The sequence below is a fragment of the Geospiza fortis genome, unplaced genomic scaffold (assembly GCF_000277835.1).
Source record: "Geospiza fortis unplaced genomic scaffold, GeoFor_1.0 scaffold351, whole genome shotgun sequence".
In the NCBI taxonomy this organism is placed as follows: domain Eukaryota; kingdom Metazoa; phylum Chordata; class Aves; order Passeriformes; family Thraupidae; genus Geospiza; species Geospiza fortis.
Genome location: NW_005054419.1, coordinates 2,069,839 through 2,083,569, shown reverse-complemented (window position 1 = coordinate 2,083,569; position 13,731 = coordinate 2,069,839). Strand labels below are relative to the sequence as shown.

The 13,731-nt window shown below is 42.2% G+C and overlaps 1 protein-coding gene across 1 annotated transcript in view; it reads right to left on the bottom strand.

Moving 5' to 3' along the window:
• KCNK9 (potassium two pore domain channel subfamily K member 9) overlaps positions 1–13,698 on the bottom strand; it is an 89,358-nt gene extending 75,660 nt beyond the window's left edge. Inside the window, exon 1 of the mRNA XM_005426620.2 lies at positions 13,385–13,698. Within this exon, the coding sequence (XP_005426677.1) occupies positions 13,385–13,667 (283 nt within the window). The 5' untranslated portion in view covers positions 13,668–13,698. The remainder of the gene's footprint in view (positions 1–13,384) is intronic.
• Positions 13,699–13,731: the final 33 nt, after the last annotated feature.

Below are 13,731 nucleotides of genomic sequence, written 5' to 3'. Positions count from 1 at the left end.
TTTCCTGCATTACAGAATATGCAACCCAAAACCCCAAGTGAACAGGGGCTGCAAGATGAATATTGATGCCTGTCCTAGCAGAACAGCTCTCTTAGAGCCAAACTCATCCTTGACCATCACAAAGCCCACTGTCAGACAATGTACAGCAAATATTGCTGTACACTGAGCACAGCATTTAGAAACATCCATCAAGTGCATAAATCCAGAAGCTGAGGGTTGGGAAAAACTCCAATAAACCATTTGACCTGTTGCAGGATGCTCAGATCCTCAGTCCATCACTTAGGGGCTACTCAGCTCAGCAGGCAGCTCCTGTAGAGCAGGTCTCAGCCATCCATTCCTAGGAACACATGGCTGGAGGGGCCTCCAAAGGTCACTGAGCCCTTTCAAAACTGAGGCAGGCTGAAACATACCAAACCTATGTGTTTTGGACAATCATTAAACCACTTGTTAAACCACTACTGGCATTCTGGAGGTTCCTTACAGATCATGTTATAGCTGTATTCACAGCTGATGATCAATCTACACTTGGGTATGTATGCAGAAAAAACTTATCAATGTCCTCTTTACAACAATCTTTCCCATGTTTGAAGCTGTTATTATTCCCCCCTTTCATGTATTTCATATAGGCTAAACAATCTCTGTCCACTTCACACTGAATACAGGTTAATTTTTCTTTCAGCATTTTGATTTTTCTCATCCCTCCACAAAACACTGTGTGCCCAAAATTGCACTCAGTTTCCAGGCTGCAGCCTTACCACTTTATCAGCATGATGTTGTAGTACCTACATCTAGTCAGTTTATATAATTTTTTTATATACCTCTTTGATATTTTCTTCTTCAGTGTAATTCTGTGCACTTGACTTTATTGAATTTCATCATATTGATTCCAGACCATTTCTCCAATCTAACAAAATTGTTTTGTATTCTGCTCCTGCCCTCGCAGTGCTAGCCACTCCTCACAATTAATGTGTGTACTCTCTGTTCTACCAGACAAGCCATTAATGGGAAACTTGAATAGTACCAGCCACAGGACAGACCCCAGTATGACTGCATATGTTACGTCCATCCAACCTGACAGAAAAACAGTGATAAATATTTCTGCATTTTCAAATCCTAGTGTGAAATTATCTGGTGGCAGATTCAGCAGATTTGTGGGCTTGTATTTTCTGCCCTGTTTACACCTGCACAGTGTATGTGTTTTTCACACATGTAAGAAGCCCTGTCACTGTCCAGCCTCTGGTCCACTGTGTGTGTCCATCCAGATTTTACAACCACTTTGCAGTTTAACCCAGTCTAGGATTTTCTACTGCAATTATGAGAACTCAATGCTATTATCATGCCACATATGAAATAAATGTCACAAACAAATGATTCCCCCTCCATCAGCTATCTGCTGGTATAAAAACAACCCAGAGAAGAGCATGAGTTACTCAAGAAAAACTTGGGTTTTTTCCAGCTTGTCCCTTGTTATCACCCAGGTACTTTCACGCCGATTAACAGCTTGGTCAAATATCTTTCTGAAGATCAAATTTAGGTTGACTGAGCATTAACTGCCCATGTTCTCTCCTGTCCCTTTTTTAAAGATAGGCAGCATGTTTGTTTTTCCCTGCAACAGCCACTGGTAGGGCTGTTCAAACAGCAGCCATAAAAAGCTGGTGACACTGCTAACACTAAACAGTTGCTGTTAGAGGAGAGGTTTGATTCTTATCCCGATATTCAGCTGGAGACAGAATTGTAGAATGCACTGATAGGCCCTCAGGGAAGCCCAAACCTTCAGAGAAAAAAAAAAGGACAAGATAAACATACATAGATCCCAAGCAAGATCCAAGGCAAACTTCAAACAGAGGGAACCATAAAAAACACAGGACAAGGAGGCCAGTCCATACCTTGCCACAAGGCAGGACAGAATGCATGGGTCATTCCTGACAGATGCTTGTCCATCCTGTTCTGCAAGACCTAGCAAAGAAGAGCCCAGGGCACCCCCCAGCAACACATTTCTGTTTCACAAGTATCACTGCTAAAAAGGTCTTTTTTCTCATTATTAACTGTGCCACACTCAAGGTCTTCAGGAACAGACCTGGAGTTTTGGTCAGATTTTAAATGCTCCACAGGCTGGATTCTTGTCAAAGAGGCCACAGAAATAGTTTTTAACTCCCCATCACACAACCTGCAGTCAGGCTCGAGCTAGTTATCCAGTTTAGGACCACACAAGTCCAGGAGTCAGCAACCTTCACCATGCCAGCTATTGCTGGATACTCAGAGCCAAGCTTGCATCCTGTGCCTCTTCAACGCCACCAGCCTTTACTGTGTGTGATCCATCTGGGGAAAATAAAAACCTCCTGAAACCTTTAAAAAGAAATCTATGTTATACCAAAATGCCAGCAGCATACCTACATCATAAAGACACTGATTTCAAACATCAGACAGCAACAGCAATGAAGCAAGTCTGAAATTTTATGAAAAAATGTTGCTGGTGCCAGTCCAGCAAGTCAAACCAGACCTGAATGCAACCCACACAGCATAAACTATCACAAGTACAGGAGTGGTACAAGGCCTTCTGAAAGAAGATATAAAAGGGGTGGATATCTGGGGAGAAAAAAATTAAGCCATTCTGAATCATACCTAGTGCTTTTCACTCATTAAAATAAACCTTTTGGATGTGCAATGCGTTCAGTAACTGACTTGTAGCACTGCTAATTTGCCTATGTTAACCCACATCTCTAGGTATCAACTCATGCTCTTTCCCCTGACTGCCAGAGTGCACTCATTAAGGCAAACACATTGCTGCTGAAGTACTAATTGTTTTGAAAAATGCCCTTTAAATAAGAGGCCTTTTACTACTAGGCAGGATGTGTTCTAAGAGCTTTAGCCTTTGCTGCCAAAAGACTGGTTGATCATTTTTTGTTTGTCAGAGAAAAATACCAGAAATGAATGAAAGAATTGATAGGGCATCAGTACAGACTGAACAGCAACCATCTCCTTCCTCATCTTGGGATCTTCATTCCCACATGGAACAGCAAAAGAGGGGAGAAACTCCAAAGTAGAGAGGTTGGGAAGATCATTGAACTGTCAATATATCGGTTGAAAGGTCAACTGAAGAGTTCAGGTCAATTCACTGGGATTTCCTGGTGCTTCCAATGGCACAGATCCAGTGTTGCTGTTTTAACTATCAGTTGCCTGGAACCAGCCCAATGTCATTCCTAACTTTTAAGTAATACTGAAAAAAATACCAAACCAGGAAAGAGAAGAGAGAAGAGAGAAGAGAGAAGAGAGAAGAGAGAAGAGAGAAGAGAGAAGAGAGAAGAGAAGAAGAGAAGAGAAGAGAAGAGAAGAGAAGAGAAGAGAAGAGAAGAGAAGAGAAGAGAAGAGAAGAGAAGAGAAGAGAAGAGAAGAGAAGAGAAGAGAAGAGAAGAGAAGAGAAGAGAAGAGAAGAGAAGAGAAGAGAAGAGAAGAGAAGAGAAACCCACAAGCAAACAAACAGTAGATCAGGAACGTTTTTAGAGCACATGTCAAAGTGATGGTGGGTGGATAACTTTAAATGTTGCAAGAGACTTTCACTCCCCAAATGTTGGTCTCCAGAATACCACATCCCAAAATACAGGGTTTTTTTCCTCTTTGGCTGTCTGGGGCAATCCACTCTTTTTGAAAGCTTAGTACATGTGATGATCCTGAATAATGCTGAAAAAGCATCCTTCTACTGTTTCTAGTTCTCAGCAGAAAATACAATATGTTTTATTCTGTAAGGAACTCTTTTAAAATTCATGGTTTACTCTGGAAGCCCAAGAAGTCCCCAAAGGCCAGAAAAAATGTGAGCAAGCATTGAGACTTCAAGTCACCTCTACAAGTATGAGATGTTTTTCTGATGCAAGACTGTAATGGAGAGTTCAATCATCTTTATTTCATGAACTGTTTTTAAATATTCTTGATGCAGTATCTTACATGACACAGCCTGCATGCAGACCCTTATGGTCAGGGCTCCACGTCCTTCCTGGTGCTGGAATTCATTTTATTGCAGTACAGTATTTTATATGTATCCAGAGCAAAGTTAAATTAAGCACCAAACTGCAGATTTTTTAGAAATTATTACTGCTGCAAACACTGTTTGCACTGGGTGAAGTCAGCCTTGTTTCACCATAACAGTTCAAACTACTAACAACTAACAGCAACTGTTCATTAGTTCAAGTAATGGAGATATATCCCTTTGAAACAGGAATATTTGACACCTTTTCCTACTGTGTCTGGTCCTGAGAAGTTCCATGTGGGTGTGAAATGCAGCAGAGTGACAAATCAAAACTCAAGTGGCTTAGGTTTGTTACGATATTTAATTTCTGACACAGTTCCCATAGCCCATGTTGGTTTTAAACATAGGAGAAGGACATCCTTTCCAGAGGCCATCAAAAGAAAAGAGGGTGGAAGAAATAAAATATTCTATCTCCACCGAAAACACCCCTGTAATGAGTTAATGGTAGCACACTTCTGAAATTGCTGACATTGACAACTGCCTCGGGAGTGGATCTCCTTATTTGTATCTTCCCTTCAATATGTCAAGAATATCCCTAAATTGGGAGTCTGTGAGCATTTCCTTAGAGCTAATCTCCTGCACTACACAATTAGAGAGCTGCAGCAGGTTTCATTCATCAATCTGTGCCCTCAAGCCCTCTGTGAAATTTTTCTGCCTGAGAAGGAAGGTCTTCTTCTCTGATGGGAAAGCAAGGAGACAATCAGCTTCCCATCAGATGCATTTTAACCCCACTACTTGCCTGCTTTTCTCTGAAGCTCTTTTTTTCCTTCTGGTGCAGGGAATTGAAAGGACAGAGCAGGCTGCTGCTCCTAATCATCCTAATAAGTAACAAACACCGGAGCCCTTAATAGAGAGATTCCTTTCCCTGGCATGCCCTAATCACCTCCATAATGAAAGCAGTTAAAGAGGATATTGAACCCTTTAACCAACTGATAACTGCCTAAGCCTCTTGTGGCAATTGGCCAGGTATTAATAAAAAATGTCATTGAACTCCTTAGAAAGAAAAAAACTGTTAGGAAACTTCAGGGATTCTTCCCCTGAAATGGAAAAAATATAAGTGCCCATTACACTTGAGAAAAAAAGAAAAGCATCTCAGTGGATCAGAAAGTGATAGATCAGAAGAAGTTGTTAACTGTCTGGGAGTCATGAAAGTAAGGAAAACACACAAACAGCAAGAAAAGAACCACACACCACCTAAAACAAAAATAGAATAAAAACATCAACATTCTTCCTCAAGATTTCTCTTTGCTCAAGTTTGAGGTATGCAGTAGGCATGTAAGTTCAGCCTTTCCGTTTCAATTAAAAAGATACAAATCAGTATAAATGTCAAAGTCAACTTCATTATTAAAAATAAATAAATCTGAAAACTGTTTTTAAAGATTTTACAAAACTTATTTTCCATTAGTTGGTTTTCTATAGAATATAGCTCCTTACATTGGAGAATTCTTGTCAAATAATGGCCTGATCCAAAACAACTGCGACTCAAAATATTTTCTCTGTTACTTATAATAAACCTTGGACCTTGGCCTTTATTTCTGGGTTTGGGGTTTTCGAGTTGTTTTTTTTTTTTTCATTTTTTTGCCAAATATTCTTTTATAGAGGAGGGGTCCATAGACACTCTCACTTTAATCAAAGGAAATGCTGTAGCTACAACACCAGCAATATCAATTTTAGTTGTAGCTAATCAAGTCAGAGATACCTGGTGGGTATCAGTAGCATGGTAATCTACCTAAAATCAGCAGATTCCACAAACTATTATCCTGAGAAAATAACAAATTATAACTAATTTGCATTGCAGCAATGTCCATGGGTGAAATTTCTGAAGGAATCCACGGCTTCATCCAAAACTATCCAAAAAGAGGAGAATAGGCCTGCTACACACAGCAAACATCTGTTGTAGGTCCACAGTAACCTCTTAGCTCCACTTACAGGCATCAAGGACTCATTAGTTCTGCATCACCAGAAAGTGTCCTTGCTAGTCTATAGTTAGAGGGCAAGGGGATCTTTCATGTGGCCTCTAACTATATCCAGCCAAGGACCTTCAGTAAAATCCATAGCAATCCATAACCTGATAGCCTAAAGAGCCTTTGACAGAAGACACATAGTAATAACAGAGATAATTAGCCAGAACAGCACATGAACCTTCATGAAATAAAGCTCCAGGTTCTGCTATTACTGCATGTCAGAAGACCTAGGCTGCAGGAGTTTGCCAGTATCATCTTGAACTCCTTATGGATCTCTGACTTTGGTTCATCTTCACTGTTCAATCTGGCTGAAAACTTGTACCATGTCTTCCAAAAGAGAAAGTGAGCAGTTTGGCAATTAGAAATAGCTCCCAACCTGAATCTTCAGAAAGTCATTTTCTCTTCTTGTTTCTAAACTGAGGATAATTTTTACACAGAAGTGTTGTGAAGATGAATCACCTAATGTCAGTACAGCATTCTGAATATAAAGTCCTGTGCAGCTCTAGCTCAAAGCCACGAGAAAGGATTTCAGCATTTATGGGGGAATATGCTCCGACACTGAAGGAACTGAGCACCTCAGCTCACATGGCATTCGAGGAAACACAACAGCATTCTCGGCTGTCCTTCATGCCAGACCAGCAGCATCTGTCCCAAAACTCATGGTGTCCAACAGGGAAGCTCTCCATTAATCAGTTTTCCTTTGGTCAAGCCTCATAGTTGTGAAGCTGTCCCAAGAAAAAGCAAAAGGTTTTTATTATTTTTATTTGAAGCAGGCATAAGCCCACTGCCAACAGCTAAATTTCTTTCCTTATTCTTAGTCAAAACCACCTTCTTTCACTACCAGTTCTCTAGCTTCTAACCTTGACTGTGGGTAAACGCAGATATTTCTATTCTGACACTTGCAAGGGTCCATAAATGGGTTTACTGGCTAGAAAAATAATCAATAAGCAAGGGCCATAAAGTGGAGAAAACAGAATTTCAAATATCTTTGTGGGTTTTTTTCTCAAGAAAAACAAGTTGACCCAAGAACTACTAAGTCTCAAGAAGTAGGGGAAAAAAGGAAGATTCAGAAAATCATAGAACATATGGCTGATAAAGACTTCAAGAGGTCAGCCAGTCTATTTTCCTTCCCAAAGGCAAAAGCAGCTACAGCTTATTCATTCCTGGGAAATTTTTGTGTTATCTCTTTTTAAAGCAGCCTCCTTAGGCAGTCTCTACCTGCACACAACCATCCTGATGACAGGGAAGAGTTTTCTTCATGGTTAATCTAAATCTCACTTGCTTCAGGTAAAGAAAGAAGTTATGAGTAGTTAGGAGAAAGTGAAAGATCACTGAATCCTAAAAAACTACAAGACAATAATTTCTCCAGAGTTGTTACATTAAGGAAATCTTCAGACACCTCCACCTAGCTCAGTGGCCAGAGGTTTCTCAATATTTCCCCAAAACTGTTTTCCAACTCTTAATATTATGTTTGCACTGCCAATAAGCCACACTGTGGGAAGCTGCAGCTCAACATCATTCTGAGCTGTAATTTTTACTTGTTTATCAGTGATTTGCTAAACTGCCTCTGGCAGGAATCTGAGGTATCATCGCAAAACCAGTTTTCAAGAACTCAAGAACTTTATCCACAAATGTGAGCAAAGTAGCCTCAAAGTCTCCTTTGTTGGCAGAACACTATTCTGGTTTGGTTTTCTTCTTTTTTTTTTTTTAATTTTCATCAGACAAAGAATACAGTGTGAAACAATCTTCCAGGCTACTCTAGTTTTGCAGGGGAGAAAAATCCCAAACAGAGTTCATCTTCACAGTGCTCACTGTAGCAGACCTCCTTCTTGCTTTGGAGATACCACCAGCAGATATTCAGGTCCTCAGCATCCAGTATTCTCTACTAAAGCTTCAGATGGCATGAATGAAGAGATTTGTTACTTCAGTGCATCTACGAGCATTTGTCTCACCAGAAAATCTTGCTCTCTGCTTTCACCTGAATTTATTAATAATTGATTGGCTTAATCTACTCTGTGTTTGTTTGGTTTTTTAACAAGATATGACCTTCATGGTCCTGGCAAGTCATGAATGCCACAGTTAATTGACCAAAACATTTGTGTCTTTACTCTTAATCTCTTCCTTTACATGTCTTGTTTTCTTCCTTTCTTTTTTCTCTTTCCATTGCAGGTTGTCCATCTGCCATGATTCCCTACTCAAACCTTTTCAATGCACTGGCTCTAAATATTACCATCCACCAAAAACCAAGAGCAGACTTAAAACACCAGAGGTTAGTCTTAAAAGAGGAGCAACAGACAAAATAATTCACTTGTGAGAACACTTCAATCTTTTCCTTACCCAGATTAGAGACATCACTGCACTACTAAGTTGGTGGTTTTGCACCCATTTTATGGAAGGGTAAAACAATGCAGAGAAAGAACACGGAGACTCAACCGCTATCCCAAAATGGATTTAAGCATGTGTTTGCTTAGTTCATTAATGCAGGTTCAAACTCCCTGTCAGGACACCATCTGCCAGAAGTATGAAATGTCCTCATCTGGATGCAGACAGCTCCTGAGTGTTTGGCTACTCAGCAGCCAACCAGCTGTCAATAGGTGGATGTTCCATTCACCATTTCAGGTATTGCACGACATTGTTTAAAAAAGCATTTTATCTGAATACTTCACTCACTGCTTATAGTAGGTTCAAAACTGAAAAGAGAGGCCTAAAAGCTAGAAAAAGAGACTCATAATTCACAGCACAGACTGCCTTAATTTTGCTCCCCTTAGAGTCACTTCTCGGGAAAAAATAAATGAATAAAAATTTTCAATCTGTTTGTTGTTTCAGTTCAATTTACAGTGACACAAGCAGCTTTCAGTTCTTTGCATTCTGCACAAGACTCCAGAAATAATCAGTGTTTACTAGAGTCTGGTGGTGTTAAATCAAGTACAACTATCACCCTTTAAGGCCTAAATGATAGAGCGATATCCATACCAATAACACATTTTGACAGTGTTGACACCTGCTTACAGAAAAGCAGTTTGATGACCTATAGAAAAAGGCATTAAAACTTGCTAGAAATCCTAGAAATAACCCTTTGTTTTTGAAAGGTGGTGTTTTTATTCATAGTATCAAGCCTCTAGATGAACTCTGTGGTATATTCTACAGCGTATCTCATAAAAGACAAATAGCTGGATGAAGAGCTTCATTAAACCACTCTTTTTCATCATTTTGACTCTGCAAGTAGAAATGGATAGGAATTCATACTAGCTCACTCTGAAACACGAACAGTCCTGAAATGAAAGCAGCACCTGGTGAGAGCCAAAAAAAGCTTATTAACTCTTTTTGATCTCCTAAAAACTTTTACACAATTTAAACACAGCCAAAACTTTGTAGAAGCTGAGAGAGAAGACGGGGAGGGGGAGAGGATTTTCTGCTAATTGGTTTTAAGAGCAGACTCATCGAGTGTTGTAACACCTGCTGTTGTCAACCTTTCCATTGTTGTGTTGGTTTAAAAGAAAAGAAAAAGAAAAAGAAAAAGAAAAAGAAAAAGAAAAAGAAAAAGAAAAAGAAAAAGAAAAAGAAAAAGAAAAAGAAAAAGAAAAAGAAAAAGAAAAAGAAAAAGAAAAAGAAAAAGAAAAAGAAAAAGAAAAAGAAAAAGAAAAAGAAAAAAGAGGAAAGAAAGAAAGAAAGAAAGAATAAGAACATTGCACCTGAGGAATAGAAACACATGTTCTGCCCAAGGTTAAAAAAAACCACTGTTTTCATATACTTGATTAGCTCTCACTTTTTAATTTAATACTCAGCTTAACAAGTGAGCAGTAACCCCCAACCATCCACCAATAAAAGCCAAATACCATAGATTAGAGGAAATGAGAGACTTGACCAAATCTCAGTGCTTTGACTCACACAGGAGATTTTCAGGTTTTCACGCTCCCTTCCAAACAGGTCTTTAATGATGCGATTCCACGGGAAGCAACAAGCGGCAGAGCCTGCCCGAGGAGGGGAATCCGGAGCTGCGGCGGCGGACGGGAACCGAACCCGAGCACCGCAGCCCGAGGGCTCTGCCGGAGCTGTCCCTGCAGAACCACGGACTAGGGACCCTGCCGGAGCTGTCCCTGCAGAACCACGGACTAGGGACCCTGCCGGAGCTGTCCCTGTCCCTTCAGCACCACAGCCCGAGTGCTCTGCCGGAGCTGTCCCTGCAGAACCACGGACTAGGGACACTGCCGGAGCTGTCCCTGTCCCTCCAGCACCGCAGCCCAGGGCTCTGCAGGAGCTGTCCCTGTCCCTCCCCCTTCAGAACCATGGACAGGGGACACTGCCGGAGCTGTCCCTCCAGTACTACGGGCCGAGGACACTGCCAGAGCTGTCCCTGTCCCTTCAGCACCACGGACTGGGACGCTGCGGGAGCTGTCCATTCAACACCACGGAGTGTGGACTTTGCCGGAGCTGTCCCTCCAGTACCACGGACTGGGGACACTGCCGGACTTAGACCTTGAGTACCATGGACGCTGCCATGGGTGTCCTTTCAGCACCACAGACTGAGGACACTGCCAGAGGTGTCCCTTCAGCCCCATGTCTCAGGGGCAATGGAGCATCTGTTCCATGGTCTGGGAACACTGTTGGACCTGTCCCCTGGCACTGGAAGAGAAGCACCAACCTCTTCCTGGCTACTGATGGGCCATGGCCAACCATGAACACCTTTGATTAAATTAAAGCCACAGTAGTTGAAATCAGCACAGCAAAGCAGTAATCACTCCAGACATGTTGCTAGCATGGCAATATCACAGAGTACAATTAAGTTAGACATAAATTAATCTGCAACCATTTGCATCTTGCTCGACTTTGTGGTCTGCTGATTCCTATCACTACTTTGTCTGAAGGGACGTTTTGTGGAGATAGAGGTCCCCTTCCAGATTAGGCAAGGTCTTTGCTCATTCTTTTTTAAAGGTCAGCCTGCAATGATATTTAAGATACACTTTTGCTGGAGTACCTACTGAGTAAAGCAGGTTCACCAATGCACACCCCACTGTATGTGCTTCTGGAAGTCTGTCCAGAAGGTTTTAGAGGGAGAAAGATGTATATGAGAGGATGCACACAGATTTGAAAAGAAATAACCAGCACAAAATATTAATATGAACATTTTAGGTCACTTCCCTGGACAAGAAACATAGATAAGAACTCTTATTTCTAAGAACTTAAACAAAGTAGTTTTTTGGGGTTTCCCCCCATCTGTGAGACATATTAGTTTAGGATAAATAAGAAATTAAAGAAAAATCTTCCATGCTTACTTTTACAGACTAGCTGTAGATCAGATAACATCATGAAGCCACTTTAGTACTGAAGAGATGGTACAAAAAATAGAATTGCATTTGGCAAGATGCAGAGAGCAACTATTAATAAACTTTTGAAAGACAGATCAGATATCCTCCCAGAGCGCAGCTTCCCAAGCGACCAGTTGTTACAGAATGTCTGTAACTTTCTGCACCATTCTTTATTATCAGTCTTCCTCCCAGTGGTTCCCTGTTGCTATAGACATTTTTAAATTTAAACAATTCATACATCCCAAAGCACCTCTGCCTACAGAAATGCATTCTGAGATAGTCCAAGCTTCCTAAACAAATCCCAGCCCTCTGAAGGAGAAAATGCTACAGCTTCCCATGCAGGTTGTACTTGTTTATGGGTAAAATACCATCAAAACAGCAAAGTACTGTACAAACAGCCCTTTCTACCTGTAACCAACAGAGCTTAAGAACGCAGCAAGTATTGCAGGCTGCCCCTAGGCAGGAGTACAGGGCACCGTGAGTACACAGGGGTGTGTGGAAGGCTTGTTGTAACACAGAGGAGCACAACAGAGCAATATTCACTTAGCACACACAAGTGGCAAGAGACAGGCTGAGGAGGAGAGACTCAGTGGTCAAAGAAGGAGAGTTCTGACATTGTAACCAACAGCGGGAAATACAAATCATCAGCCAAAGTTGCATTCTACTTTATATTCTATAACCTTATAATATATGCATTTGTAGTAATATAGCTAATAACAGAAACATAGAGGAAATTAACCCTTAAACATCTTATCTTTGTATGGGCAAATAGGCTTTATACTGTCAGATGGTCTTTCAAAGGAAATTTTTTACTGCCCCAGGTAAATATAGTCAAATACAAACATAAGCAGACACTTTTCAAAGTGCAGTGGACAGCACGTTCTGCTGAAAACTCAGTATCTTCCAGGGGCAGTGTGAAAATTTCTTGAAACAAACTCTACATGGCAAAAAGACCAAGTCCTTCTGTATTAATAAGAGAACTAATTTCATGTCCTGTTATGTATAATGCACTATCAAACAGCCGCTGAGTTAGAGGGGTCTCTTCAGACGTCCACAGATCTGTGAGAAGTTCTGTGAGAAAAAACATTATCAACTGCCTTAGTAAACCTACCTTAAGGAACACAAAACCAGCACAAGTCAACCTGCTCATCCAGCCAAAGCCAGACTTGTAGCACAGTTCTGCGTGCACTCCGCAGCCTCTAGTCACCGTGGTATTTATTTTTATGGCAGAGAAGCAAACTTTGTGACAAATTCTCAGCTTTAGCTGCGGGAAGCAGAGAAGTACAAAATGACAGCCTGTGGCTGAGTCCACTGACTGCCCCTTGACTGTCCTGGGAAGCAGCACATCTGGGAAGCTGGGTAGCATGGATGTGACAGCCAGCATCATTTTGCCTGGTGGACTGTGTGCCCACAAAGGAAAAATGCAGACTGTGACCTGTTGTCACATCAGAGGCTCCAGTTGCAATAAAAATTCCAGGAACACATTGTCAGTGCCCCGGGTTTGAGCACAGCTGTGGGAACCACCACCACTGCCCTTGCCAACTCCAAGACAAAGTTTGCAAAAGCAGGTCTGCCCATGCCTGGCTACATGAAGGGCTTCCCCAGCTGATCCAGTTCCCATGCCCACATCATTTTCATTCTCCTCCAGCTACTTTTTGCCTAAGCTTTCCCCATGTCTCTTAAGGTGGAAGAAGGAGTGTGACAACAGGGCCTTCTTCCTGAGGGGAGCCCCAGGAGTGTCACTCTGCCTCTTCCCTCTTCCTCCTTCTTCCTCTCCATCCAAGTCACAGCACCATGGTAGCCACCTGGCAGTGCCAATGCCCCTAGCAAGACCAGCCCCACTCTTCTCCAGTCACACAAGAAACAGAGGAACCATCTCCAGGAGAAGAGGTGTGGGACACCCTCAGGTCCAACAAGTGCCCAAGAAGAGCATTAAATTACGTAACACGGGACGGAAGCAAAAAGACTCATCCAGCAGAGACACTCTTGCATGCCACAGCCTCCCTGTCCCTCTCCCATTTTTCCAGCCCGGGAAGTTTTTGCCCCAGCCCCGGTCTTGGCCCCACAGGGTCTCCCCGAGGGGAGTCACTCACCGATGGTCGTGATGACCGTGATGGCAAAGTAGAAGGAGCCAGCGAATTTCCACTGGACTCCGGCGCGGTGCGGCTCGGACTGCATGATCACCACCTCCAGCTGCCGGTAGTCCTCGCTGGTGATGTTGTACTTTCCTTTGAGCCGGATCTCCTCGGCTTTGAGTTTCTCCTCCTCCCGCATCTCGTTGTCGGACTCCAGGGCATCAAAGACGGCAGCCCCGACCAGCAGGTAGGTGAACGTGCAGATGATGAGGGACAGGGTCCGCACGTTCTGCCTCTTCATGGCCGCCAGCAAGGGGCGAGTGAGGGGACCATGTCCCCCCCTGGCTGCCCGGGGTTCCGACAGG